The sequence below is a fragment of the Crocuta crocuta genome, unplaced genomic scaffold, assembly GCF_008692635.1.
Source record: "Crocuta crocuta isolate KB4526 unplaced genomic scaffold, BGI_CrCroc_1.0 scaffold10, whole genome shotgun sequence".
NCBI classification, from domain to species: domain Eukaryota; kingdom Metazoa; phylum Chordata; class Mammalia; order Carnivora; family Hyaenidae; genus Crocuta; species Crocuta crocuta.
The window spans coordinates 4808006-4819644 of NW_027527551.1; the positions used below are offsets into that span (position 1 = coordinate 4808006).

Consider the following 11639-nt stretch of genomic DNA (forward strand, 5'->3'; position numbering starts at 1 on the left):
CTACTCTCTGGAGAAATGCTTTTGTCCTCTAGTGGGAAAGAAGATACTAATAACATATAAAAAGTTGAATAATATAATTAATAAACACACATCTCTAAACTGGAAAATTGTAGGTCATTTGTCAACACAGAGATTAAAACTTGAAAGATAGGTAACTTGATATAGCACACAACCCACTGCTCTAGGTAAGAATAAATTATCTCCCTCTGGGTATAATCCTATGATAGAATTAAAATCCTTCACCCAAAGGTCTCAAGCACATGGTGAAGAAACATGCATTGAAACTGGAGGCCAATACATACAGAAATCTAGTAGGTTTATCTGTTTAAATAGGTGTAGTCACTTCAGCTTCCAGAGAAGTAGAAGTACCAAAATAAAACTAATTGTGATGTTATTAATGTACACTAGTTAAACATAAATTGTGTACTTCCTGGGATCTAGAAGAAAAGGTGTGCTCATTCAAAACCCTATCTTAAGCCCAACAATGTAGCTGAAAGAATACTTTTAAACTAAAAATGTATTCCCTAAGCCTTGATGAGGATAGTAATTTAGATCAAAAACTGACAAAATACATTCTCAAAAAGAAGCTGGAACTGAACTGTGGAGAAGAAAAGCACTAAAACTCCAGGACATCTTAGGCAAGTCAAGAAAATTCTCACATATTTCAACGCAACTGCCATCATCTACTAAATTTAGAAAATTATTGCAGTTTCACAAGTATGGATTACTCACAAATATATTTTTTTTCCTCTGATTTAATGAGCCCTGCCGGGTAAAGCTGTCATCTCTAACGCAGGTTAATTTGGGGAAACCTGCTTTTTCCAGATGGCGCCAAGGAGAGCAGACAGCTAATATGAGATTAATCTCAAAGTCATATGGTTTTTATCTCAATGTGGAGTGCAAGAGCTATCAGCCTCTGAGCTTGCTTTGATCCATTTCTTAAACCAGCATTCTACTATGGAGCTCTCCACGCTACTAAAATGTCATGTTTCCCTGCCAGAAAACTGTGAGCATTACCCTGAAAAAGTCTGAGAGAGTCGGCAGCAAACCTGGATGAACTACCTTCCCTGCTATCCAGCAGACAAAATATTAGATAATAGCAGATCCTATGTCTTTACTGCATCAAACTCATGGATAATTTAGTGCCCAAAAGCTTACCTGTCGTCAGATGAGAAACTCAGCATTACAGACCTCTGGATATTCTGCACTTTCAACTAAAAGCTGTTCACCTGCCAAAATCCTGATTAAATGACCTCTCATCGTACTTCCAATCTTCTTATTTGTGAATGTGCAGCTGTGCTCCAAGCATCCTTTTCACACTCAAAGCCAGTGTCTTGGAAAGTATAATTTGGCATGAATTTCTCAGTCTTAATAGGTAAAGAGACTACCCATCACCAAACAGTACAACATCCTTTGAACATCCCAGAGNACACTTTCAACTAAAAGCTGTTCACCTGCCAAAATCCTGATTAATTAAATGACCTCTCATCGTACTTCCAATCTTCTTATTTGTGAATGTGCAGCTGTGCTCCAAGCATCCTTTTCACACTCAAAGCCAGTGTCTTGGAAAGTATAATTTGGCATGAATTTCTCAGTCTTAATAGGTAAAGAGACTACCCATCACCAAACAGTACAACATCCTTTGAACATCCCAGAGATGTTCATGAAGAAGAAAAATTCAGCACTAACAGCCAGAGCAGTGCTGTGAAAATACAATCCACATTAAAACATCCACCTAGGAAAATCTGGTGGGGAAACTTGAATTCTCCATTTACACCAGTATCCTCAATCCAGCCTGAAGATTTAAATCTAAAGCACTCTTTAAAAATGTGTATACCAGATCGCATCCTATACCAGCTGAATCAGAATCCACTGGGAGGAATCAGGCATTAGGATTTTTTAAACCCTAAAGCTCCCCCAAGCAATCCTAATGTTCATTTACAGTTAAGAACTATTGATCTAGACGAGGGGCTAGCAGGCTTTTTCAGTAAAGGGCCATATCACAAATGTTTTACGCTTTGTGGGCATTCAGTCTCTGTAACAACTACTCAACCCCGCTAACCTGGCACAGAAGTAGCCACAGACAACATGTAAATGAGCAAGTGTAGCTAGGTCCCAATATTTAGGAACACTGAAATTTGAATTTTATTTAACTTTCACATGTCACAAAATGTTACTCTTCTTTTAATTTTTTTTCAGTCATTTAAAAATGTAAAGATCATTCTTAACATGCAGATCATACAAAAACAGATGGCAGGTTGGAATTGGCCAGGCCGTGGTTGACTGACCCATGATCTACACTGTAGATGGACTACATTCTCCTTAATCTTTTCTCAAGACAACATTTGCTCAGTGACTCAATCAGGCCCAGAATAGATTCTCTTCAAAGTATGGGTACCTTCAGATTCAAGCTGTTCCAGGCCAAATGAGGCGGCTGTATTAACATAGCTACTGGATGGAACAATGGTTCTTGTCTCAGAGGATGCCTCGAAATCAGAAAGTGCTGGGAAAACGCTGGGTGCTTCCTCCAATATTCCAGGGGGAGTCACTGGAGAGCCCAGAAGTGGTGTGAACAATTGCTCATTTGGCTCTGTGATGGTGTCCATTAGATCTGTCAAACACAAGAGAGAGGACCTGACCCAAAGATGATCATTAGGGGGAAATGTACACATGTATTTTTTTTCTTTTGAAGCAAGAAGTGATTCATGAAACCAGTACCTTATATACAATAAGTTTGGCACTTAGACAAGCCCTCTCTTCCCATATGCATCAGTCCAGCTATGCAAGGCAAATGCTTTACCGTCCAGGAAAATGTATTGTCTCAAATCAGAACTTCCTTTTAAAATTTTAATACCTCACTTATTCTATTGACAATACTACGGATTTTGCAAGATTTTAGATAATTTCCTACCAAAGATAGGAAATTTAACAAAAAATTATTAGGGTTCCGTGGGTGGTTCAGTTGGTTAAGCATCTAACTCTTGGTTTCAGCTGAGGTCATGATCTCACAGTTCATGAGTTCGAGCCCTGGGGCTCTGTGTGGACAGCGTAGAGCCTGCTTAGGATTCTCTGTCTTCTTTTCTCTCTGTCCTTTCTTCGCTCACACTCTCTCTCAAAAATAAGTAAATAAACATTAATGAAATATGTTTTAAAAATTATTAAAATATATGCCAAGAACTACTTTTAAAAATCAAGTCAAAGAGTAAGCGTATCTAGAATATGCTCAAGGTTTAGCTCCAGGTTTTCCCCTATATAAAAAAAACCCTTGAATAGCATTATTTTGCACATCTGGTAGATCATCAGGATCTCTGAGGTCATTTTTTAAAAATCGATTGTCATGCTTTCCACATATCCCAACTTACTGAACCTGAATCTCCTTGGTAGTGAAGACCGAGCAACTTTTTTTTTTTAAACTTCCAGGATATGGATTCACAGACTCTCACATACATGGCTGTTGGGAGTATACATTGGTGCAATGACTTTGGAAAAGACTTAGGCATTGCTCCTTGAAATTGAACATTCATACCTACAGCCCAGCAATTCAGTTCTTTGGTGTATAACCAAGAGAAACTCCTGCACATGTAACAATGGAGAATATGCAAGAGAATATGCATATGGCAGCAATCAGTGTTCACAACAGCCAAACCTGGAAATGACCCAAATGCAAATTGCTAGAAGAGACTGGATAAAGATTAGATGCATAAACTGTGGTCCATTTTCATAATGGAATATTATAAACAGTCAAAACAAAGAATCGCATTAAGGGAATCTTAGCCATAGAATATTAAGTAAAACAAGTCCCCAAAAGGTTATCTGCAGCACCATACTGTTTTTATAAAGTTAAAAAATAGTGAAATTTTTAAATGCATAATTTTATGTATTTGCTTAAACTAAATGAAAAGGAGGTCAAGGAAATGAGGAACACAAGATTCAGGATGAGAGTTACCAGTCAGAGGAGGGAAAAGCTGAGGTGGGATTACATGGAAGTTACTGGCCAGGCCCTATGGGGTTTTTGGAGAGGTAGGATTAGGAGATATTTATTACATTATTAAAAAAATAACTCAGTTAATAAATAAAGCCTATTTGCTTAACCAACAAATAATAAGACAAAGACATGAGGTCCAAACATAATTAAATAATTATAATTTTTATAATCCCCAAGCAATTCTGAGGATCACCAAGATTTGAAAATTTTGCTGTCCTTAAGATATCAGAGCATTTGAAGGTCTCCTTTATAGAAATCACTTTGTATACAGTATTTCAAATCCTTAAAATAGCCTCTAAGATGGGTAGGCATGGGGCGCCTGGGTTGCTCAGTTGAATGACTGACTTTTGATTTTGGCTCAGGTCATGGTCTCCTTGCTAAGCATGGAGCCTGCTTGGGCTTTTCTCTCTCCCTCTCTCTCTTTCTCTGCCTCTCCCCTGCTTGCACACATGCACTCTCTCTCTCTCAAAATAAAAAATAAGCTTAAAAATAAAATAAAATAAATATAAGATAGGACAGCAGGGGCACCTGAGTGGCTCAGTCAGTTAAGCGTCCGACTTCAGCTCAGGTCATGATCTCACAGTTCATGAGTTTGAGCCCCACATCGGGCTCTGTGCTGACAGCTCAGAGCCTGGAGCCTGCTTTGAATTCTTTGTCTCCCTCTCTCTTTCTCTGCCCATCACCTGCTCATGCTCTGTCTCTCTTTCTTTCAAAAATAAATAAACACTAAAAAAATTTTTTAAGGGGCGCCTGGGTGGCTTAGTCGGTTAAGCGTCCAGCTTTCGCTTAGGTCATGATCTCGCGGTTCGTGTGTTCGAACCCCACGTCGGGCTCTGTGCTGACTGCCAGCTCAGAGCCTGGAGCCTGTTTTAGTCTGTGACTCCCTCTCTCTCTGACCCTCCCCTGCTCATGCTGTCTCTCTCTCTCTCTCACTCCTAGAAATAAATAAAACATTAAAAAATTTAAGAAAAAATTTTTTTAAGATAGGTAGGCATTATTTAGAGATGCACAAACCAGGGTTAGAGACATTAAGAAACCTGCTTGAGACCACAACACTAGTGAGGGCCAAAGCTGGGATTCAAACTCTGGTTCTCACTGTTTTCACTTCACCCCCTGGCTCCTAGCAGCCAGAGCTGTCAAACAAGGAGGGAGTTCTCAGAAACAAGGAGGGAGTTCTCAGGAAGTCTCGCCTTCACAGGCCCCAGTGATGAGCCACCATGAGACTTTGCTTTGGAAACTAACCCCTCATCCTTTCAGGCTTTGCCACATCTCCCCAGATAACAGTGCGTTCACTTGCATTTTCTGTTCACTCTCCAGGTGAGTGGAGGCAGATGGGGTTATATCTGCCTCACTCATCCTATTCCTTATAACCCAGAAAAGACCCACCCTCAAAATTCTGAGTCCAATTCCCTCCCTTACAAACCTTCCAGAGCAGAAGTAACTTCAAAAGACAGAGGCACGGCTGTAGTTGAAAGCGTAGTGGCCAGAGGCTCCCATCTCCTCGACAGCTGAGTAACGGCAGGAGCACCAGATGTGGCAGAGAAGGGCTCTTTTCCTTCCTCGGTCTTACCATTTTCTCTGGTAACCTCGAGGGTAGAAACCTGCTGCTCCTGTGTCACTAATGATAAAGTGGCTTCTGCTTCCTGAACAACTGTTGTCATCTCTTGAGTGATGATGTCTTAAAAGGGGGGAAACAACATTTTAAAATAGACAAATTCCCTATACCTTAAAAAGTCACTCTATAATTAATAAACTGGAAAAAAGAAGAAGAAGATAGCTATTTCAGAGTATGAGAGAGCAAATGGATCACTCAGATACAAAATGCCAGTAAATAAACGTTTTCAGTGCTGCTGCTTTCAGGAGCAATGAGTCAATCTGAGACCGAGATATGTAAGTTAACATAAAAAACATACACTGAAAGACAAAGCAGACTAGGAAGATCAACGGCTGAGCTCCCTTTTATGAATATCAACGTAACCAGTCTGTTAAGAAACAAATTATACAGAACTAAGTTATATTCAAAAGTTCTCAGAAGCATTTATATATATTAATTTTTGCATTTGCATTTCTGATGGGGAAAAGGGAAATTAGCATTTTGAATCAAGGAATAATAATTACAGTAACTAATGTTTATGTAGTTTCTATTATATGCTACATATATGCACTGTTAAGTACATGATGAGTGTTATTTTATTTCATCTGCCAAAATGCACAAAGGAGGGGTAGATACTAATATCATTCCATGGAAGCCATACATCATAGCGGCCATGAATGAAAGCTTTAGAGTCAATTTGCCTGGGTCTGAACTCCGGCTTATCCTCTACTAGCTGTGTGACCTTAAACAAATTCCTTAGCATCTCTGGGCCTTGAGTTTCCTCCGCTGTAAATTGTAAATAATAGTAGTATCTATCTCATAGAGTTGTTACCAAGATTAAATTAGATAATACATGTAAAAACTTAGCACATATTCCAATATGTCAGCTATTATTATCCTACTTTACAAACTACTTAGGTTGAGAGAAGCTACATAGTTAGTGTTCTTAACTGCTGTGCTAAGTTTGCCTGTCAGTGGCAAGGGATGAAAGGATAATGATATGAGATACACACACACACACACACACACACACACACACACACCCCTACAACAGAGTATTTTTGAGCCCTGAGCAAGAAGAAAACCCTGCTATTGCACAAGGAATGACTTGAAGTCCAAATCTGTAGAAAATCTGCATTTGCTTTTAAGTCATAAAAGAGAATGAGGGGCGCCTGGGTGGCTCAGTCGGTTAAGCATCCGATTTCAGCTCAGGTCATGATCTCACAGTTCGTGGGTTTGAGCCCCACGTCAGGCTCTGTGCTGACAGCTAGCTCAGAGCCTGGAGCCTGTCTTCGGATTCTGTGTCTCCCTCTCTCTCTGCCCCTCCCCTGCTCATGCTCTGTTTGTCTCTTTCTCTCAAAAAAAAATAAACAATAATAAAAAAGACTATTTATGAGGGTCAATATTTGCTCCCTTCTTAGGGAAGGGCAATACTGGAAATTTCCAATACTGAGCCACTGTTAAAATGTAATTTTTAAAAGACCCTATCGTCTCTCTTTTCCAAAATACTAATTCTAGATACAGACCATATTAGCAAGACCAGTAAGTTATACCATGAAAAATAACATCCTAGGGATAGCTAAAAACGTTTTCTCAAAGTTTTTATTAATGACATGATGGCATTTCCTACTACTTAAAAATACTTTTCGTTGGAAACAATTTATTTGCTTTAAAATAATGTTTGTACATTTTATTTTCAGTCTAAGTAGTTCCTTTGCTTGGTCCTCATTCAGTTTGGACTGTTTTTTTTTTTAATGTTTATTTATTTTTGAGAGAGAGCAGGAGAAGGGCAGAGAGAGAGAAGGAGACACAGAATCTGAAACATGCCCCAGGTTCGTGAGTTCAAACCCCACATTGGGTATAGAGATTACTAAAAATAAATAAATAAATAAATAAATAAACTTTTTTTTTTAAAGCTACTGTAGTTAAGTGAGACAATTATGACTCAGTAAGGAGCATATTCAATAACTGAAATAATAATCATCAAATTCATTTTACTTTTTAGTCTGTATTAATACAAGCTATGCAATTCTAATACAGAAGTATCAGAGATTCAATTATGCAATGAATAATCTGGAACTATATGACTTAATGCTCCAGGAATATCTTAAACTGTAATGGAAAATCAAAATAAACTTTTTAAAAAATTTTTTTAAAATATTTATTTTTGAGAGAGAGAGAGAGAGAGAGAGACAGGGCATGAGCAGGTGAGGGGCAGAGAAAGAGGGAGACACAGAATCCAGAGCAGGCTCCAGGCTCTGAGCTGTCAGCACAGAGTCTGACGTGGGAGTCGAACTCACAAGGTGTGAGAATATGACCTGATCCCAAGTCGGACACCCAACCGACTGAGCCACCCAGGCGCCCCAGAAGTAAACTTCTTATTCAGTCACATCCAATATCTTCATGGTTATAGAGACCCAACTCTCTCAGTGGAATTTAACAATCAACTTAACAAAACATTTTCTGGAAGCTTCTATGAAAACTTACAGTACACTAAGTCCTTCAGTCTTTAAAAGATGAACGGGACATGTTAAATTCAATCTTACCATTTTAATTCAATCTCAACACTTTATAAAACATATTACTAATTTGAAATTTCCACTAGGCTAATTAGCTGAAGTAACAAGATGAACATATTCCAAAATCATTTGGAATGAGCATACTAAGTCTATCTTTCCTCACGCTGTTATCTGACCAACTACACATAATAAAAGAAAAATATTATCTGCCAGCAACAAATGTAAGGCTCGTCAGCTCATAACATTCACAGATATTAAGGCCAAGAGGAAGTAGTGCAGTATCAAGTCAGCAGGAGAGAATTCAGCAGTATTGGGGTTTTTTCTTATTTCTAGATTAATTTCTTTTTGGGAAAACAAAATCAAAGAACTCAGATGGTTAATACTAGAAGACCAATATTACGGAAAGCTTTTGGTAAGAAATATCAGGGACGTGAGTATTTTTTACACCAATATGTTAATAAGTATCCTATATATTTATTATACCTTTATACATATAGCTAATTCTTTAACATTTTCCTGAATAGCTATGCATTCTCATAATGACATGTTTGAAAACTGTCAGTCTATTTTAGAGTTTCTCAGCACTACTGACACTTTGGCTCAGCAAAAACTTTGTGGTTGGGGGGCTCTCCTACATGCTGTAGGATGGTAAGCAGCCTGTTTGACCCACCAGATATCCTGTCACCTGTCTGTTTATGACAATCAAAAATGTCTTCAAAATTGCCAAATGATAGGGGTGGGGACCAATTGCTTCCTGTTGAATACCATCACCTCCATGCAGAGATTGTATCTGAGTGTAATTTTTACATAAAATACATTTTGTATTTGTTTGCTTTTGCTTTCCATCAAAACTTGAATAACTTCTAAAGTCTCACTTAAAAAAAAAACAGGGGAGGGGATGGGCATGGAGGAGGGCACTTGTGGGGATGAGCACTGGGTGTTATATGGAAACTAACTTGACAATAAACTATTTGTAAAAAAAAAAAAAGCCACAAACTTGAGAAATACTTAGGCTGATCATATTGAGAAAAGAATGAAGGAGAGCACAAATTAAAAATATTGCAAGTGAATGAGAAAGAATGAAATCTGGCCATGTGTAGCAACATGGATGGACCTTGAGGGTGTTATGCTGAGCGAAATAAGTCAGGCAGAGATGGACAAATATCATATGTCTGCACGTATAGGAGGATTAGGAGGAACTTAACTGAGGAACAAGGGGGAGAAGAAGGGCGGAAATGGTGGGGGAAAGGGAGAGAGGCAAACCATGAGACACTCTTGAATGCTGACAAAAACTGAGGACTGATGGATGTGGGGGGAGGGGGGATGGGCATGGAGGAGGGCACTTGTGGGGATGAGCACTGGGGGTTATGTGGAACCTAATTTGACAATAAACTATTTGTAAAAAATAAATAAATAAATAAAATATGTTTTAAGTTGTTGGCGAAAAAAAAATATTGCGAGTGAAAGATGTTGTATCTATGGATATGAAATACAGATATGAAATGCATAATAAAAATATGGAAAATTTTATAGAAAACATAAAATGAGACCTAAAACTAATACAATGCTATGTATCCATTATATCAGTTTTAAAAAATAATCAAATCAAATCAAAATATTCCAAATCAAACCAAGTTTATTTTTTCTCTTTCTTTCTTTCTTTTACCTTTCAAGGTATTGCCCAATAGTTGATGCGCCTCAGATTCATATTCCGAGATGGAGACAGTGGTCTCTATGAAAAACATAGCATCATTTTCCTTAGTGGCCTCCATGAAGTCTGCAGTATCTTGGAAGAGGTTTACAACAGAGACTTTCATATCTTCCATCAGACTTGTAGGAGTAAAGGAACTTTGATCGGTGAAGGCAGATGATCGCTCCTCCCCATGTGCCGTTAGCAGGGCTGTCCCCATGTGGGCTTCCCCTTCCGGCAGCCCCAGAGCCACACCTGCAACCTCTGTCAAAGGTTCACCCTCTTCCACACCTTCCATTGCATCATTATCTGGTACTAGGGCTGTCTGAGACGTTTCCATTGCCACTTGTGTCTCTATATTGTCTCCAAGCCTTGGGACATTTATCTGGCTTACACTCTCTAATTTAGTGTCATCCCACTCATCACTTATGACAGAGGTGGCTGGAACGGCAGTGCTGACACTCACTGTGACTCCTGGGGCTCCCAGCAGCCTGTCAGTTTCTGGCTCAACACTCAGGGTATCCTCAGAGGTCGTGAGCCAGTGCTTGGTGGCTGTAGTCTGGGTATGATCAGCTGTCATCTGCAAAGGCTTCTCCCTATCGGGCATGGGGCTTCCAGGCACCATGCCTGCTGTGGGCTCAGCACCTGGAAAAAAAGTTGCCGTGTGTTCTGGGTCTGCTTCAAACTTCTCAGTCCTTGAATTGGTGGTCAGCATTTCTTTAGTATTCACATCAGAGGAAGGTAAATGTCCCAGACTAACGCTTTCCTGACTTTCAGTTGCAAACAACTGATGATCCACATGCTTCAGAAAACCCTGCGTTGCTTCTGTGGTCCCTTCCACAGTGGGCTGAATGATGGTACTACTGAACGGTTCCTCCTTCTCGTCCATATTCGGAGGAGCAGTTGCAGCAGTAGGGTTGGTTAGCAGGGCCTTGGAGAGTGGGCTTTCAGGAGACACTCCCTCTGGCTGGCTGGAACCAAACACTTCCTCCTCCACAGGGACCACTGACTCAGTAGCAGAGTAAATGCCGGGGCTATTAGGCTGCGTGAGCCCAGCTCCTATTGGATGAGCTTCTTTGTTAATAGGAAATACTTTATTTAATGACGTTGCTGATGGCTCCGCTAACGCTATCATTGGCTCTTCTGAGACCACCAACTGGGGAGTGCACTTTGAAGTAATAGAGTCATTTTCTGGGTCATCCGTGTTCATCCTCTCCAGCTGCCCTGTTTCTGCATGGCCACGTGCTATCTCCCTTCTTCCTATTGTGGGGAAGGCCACGCATTGCGTGGCAAAGTTGAGAATTAGAAGGCCACAGAATGCCAGACAAATGTGCAATACAATTGGTCTGCTCATAGTGGAAGAGAAATGTGCACATAAATCGGCAGAGTTGTCAATTCCAGTAATTGAGTCCTGCAGAAAAATAAAGCACATCAAACTGTCATGTAAACGTGTTTTGTAAATAAGCCCCTTTAAGTTAAACCATAAGTAAAATAATCTCCTTGACTTGGTGCTCAGAGATGGTGTGCAAGAGACGGCTGTTCTATTTCCTTGTACCTTTGGGACATGAATAACCCAGTTCATTTTTCCCTGCTGAATTTTGCAGCTGATTTAACTTGAAGCTCTCTTGAAAAGGTACATATAGTTCAAGGACTAAGTTCTTTGTTTCTTAAATATCTATTTGAAAAAAAATTACCCTTGAAGTCCCATTTGCAAAATTCTCCCCAAATTCCTCTGTTAATCATGTACGCAAATGACTACCGAAATAGCAGTAGGTCTAAGATACAGAAAGCAAATCTTACATTTACTTATATTACGTTCAGAGAACCTTTCAAGTATGGTTTAACACCTAT

General features: G+C 39.5%; 1 protein-coding gene across 1 annotated transcript in view; it reads right to left on the bottom strand.

Annotated features, from left to right (window-relative positions):
- Nucleotides 1–11188, bottom strand: part of ARMH4 (armadillo like helical domain containing 4) — a 103773-nt gene extending 92585 nt beyond the window's left edge. The window contains exons 1-3 of the mRNA XM_077769395.1: nucleotides 9765–11188; nucleotides 5409–5663; nucleotides 2399–2611 (exon numbers count right to left, since the gene is read on the bottom strand). Coding sequence (XP_077625521.1) covers nucleotides 2399–2611; nucleotides 5409–5663; nucleotides 9765–11142 — 1846 coding nt within the window. The 5' untranslated portion in view covers nucleotides 11143–11188. The remainder of the gene's footprint in view (nucleotides 1–2398; nucleotides 2612–5408; nucleotides 5664–9764) is intronic.
- Nucleotides 11189–11639: the final 451 nt, after the last annotated feature.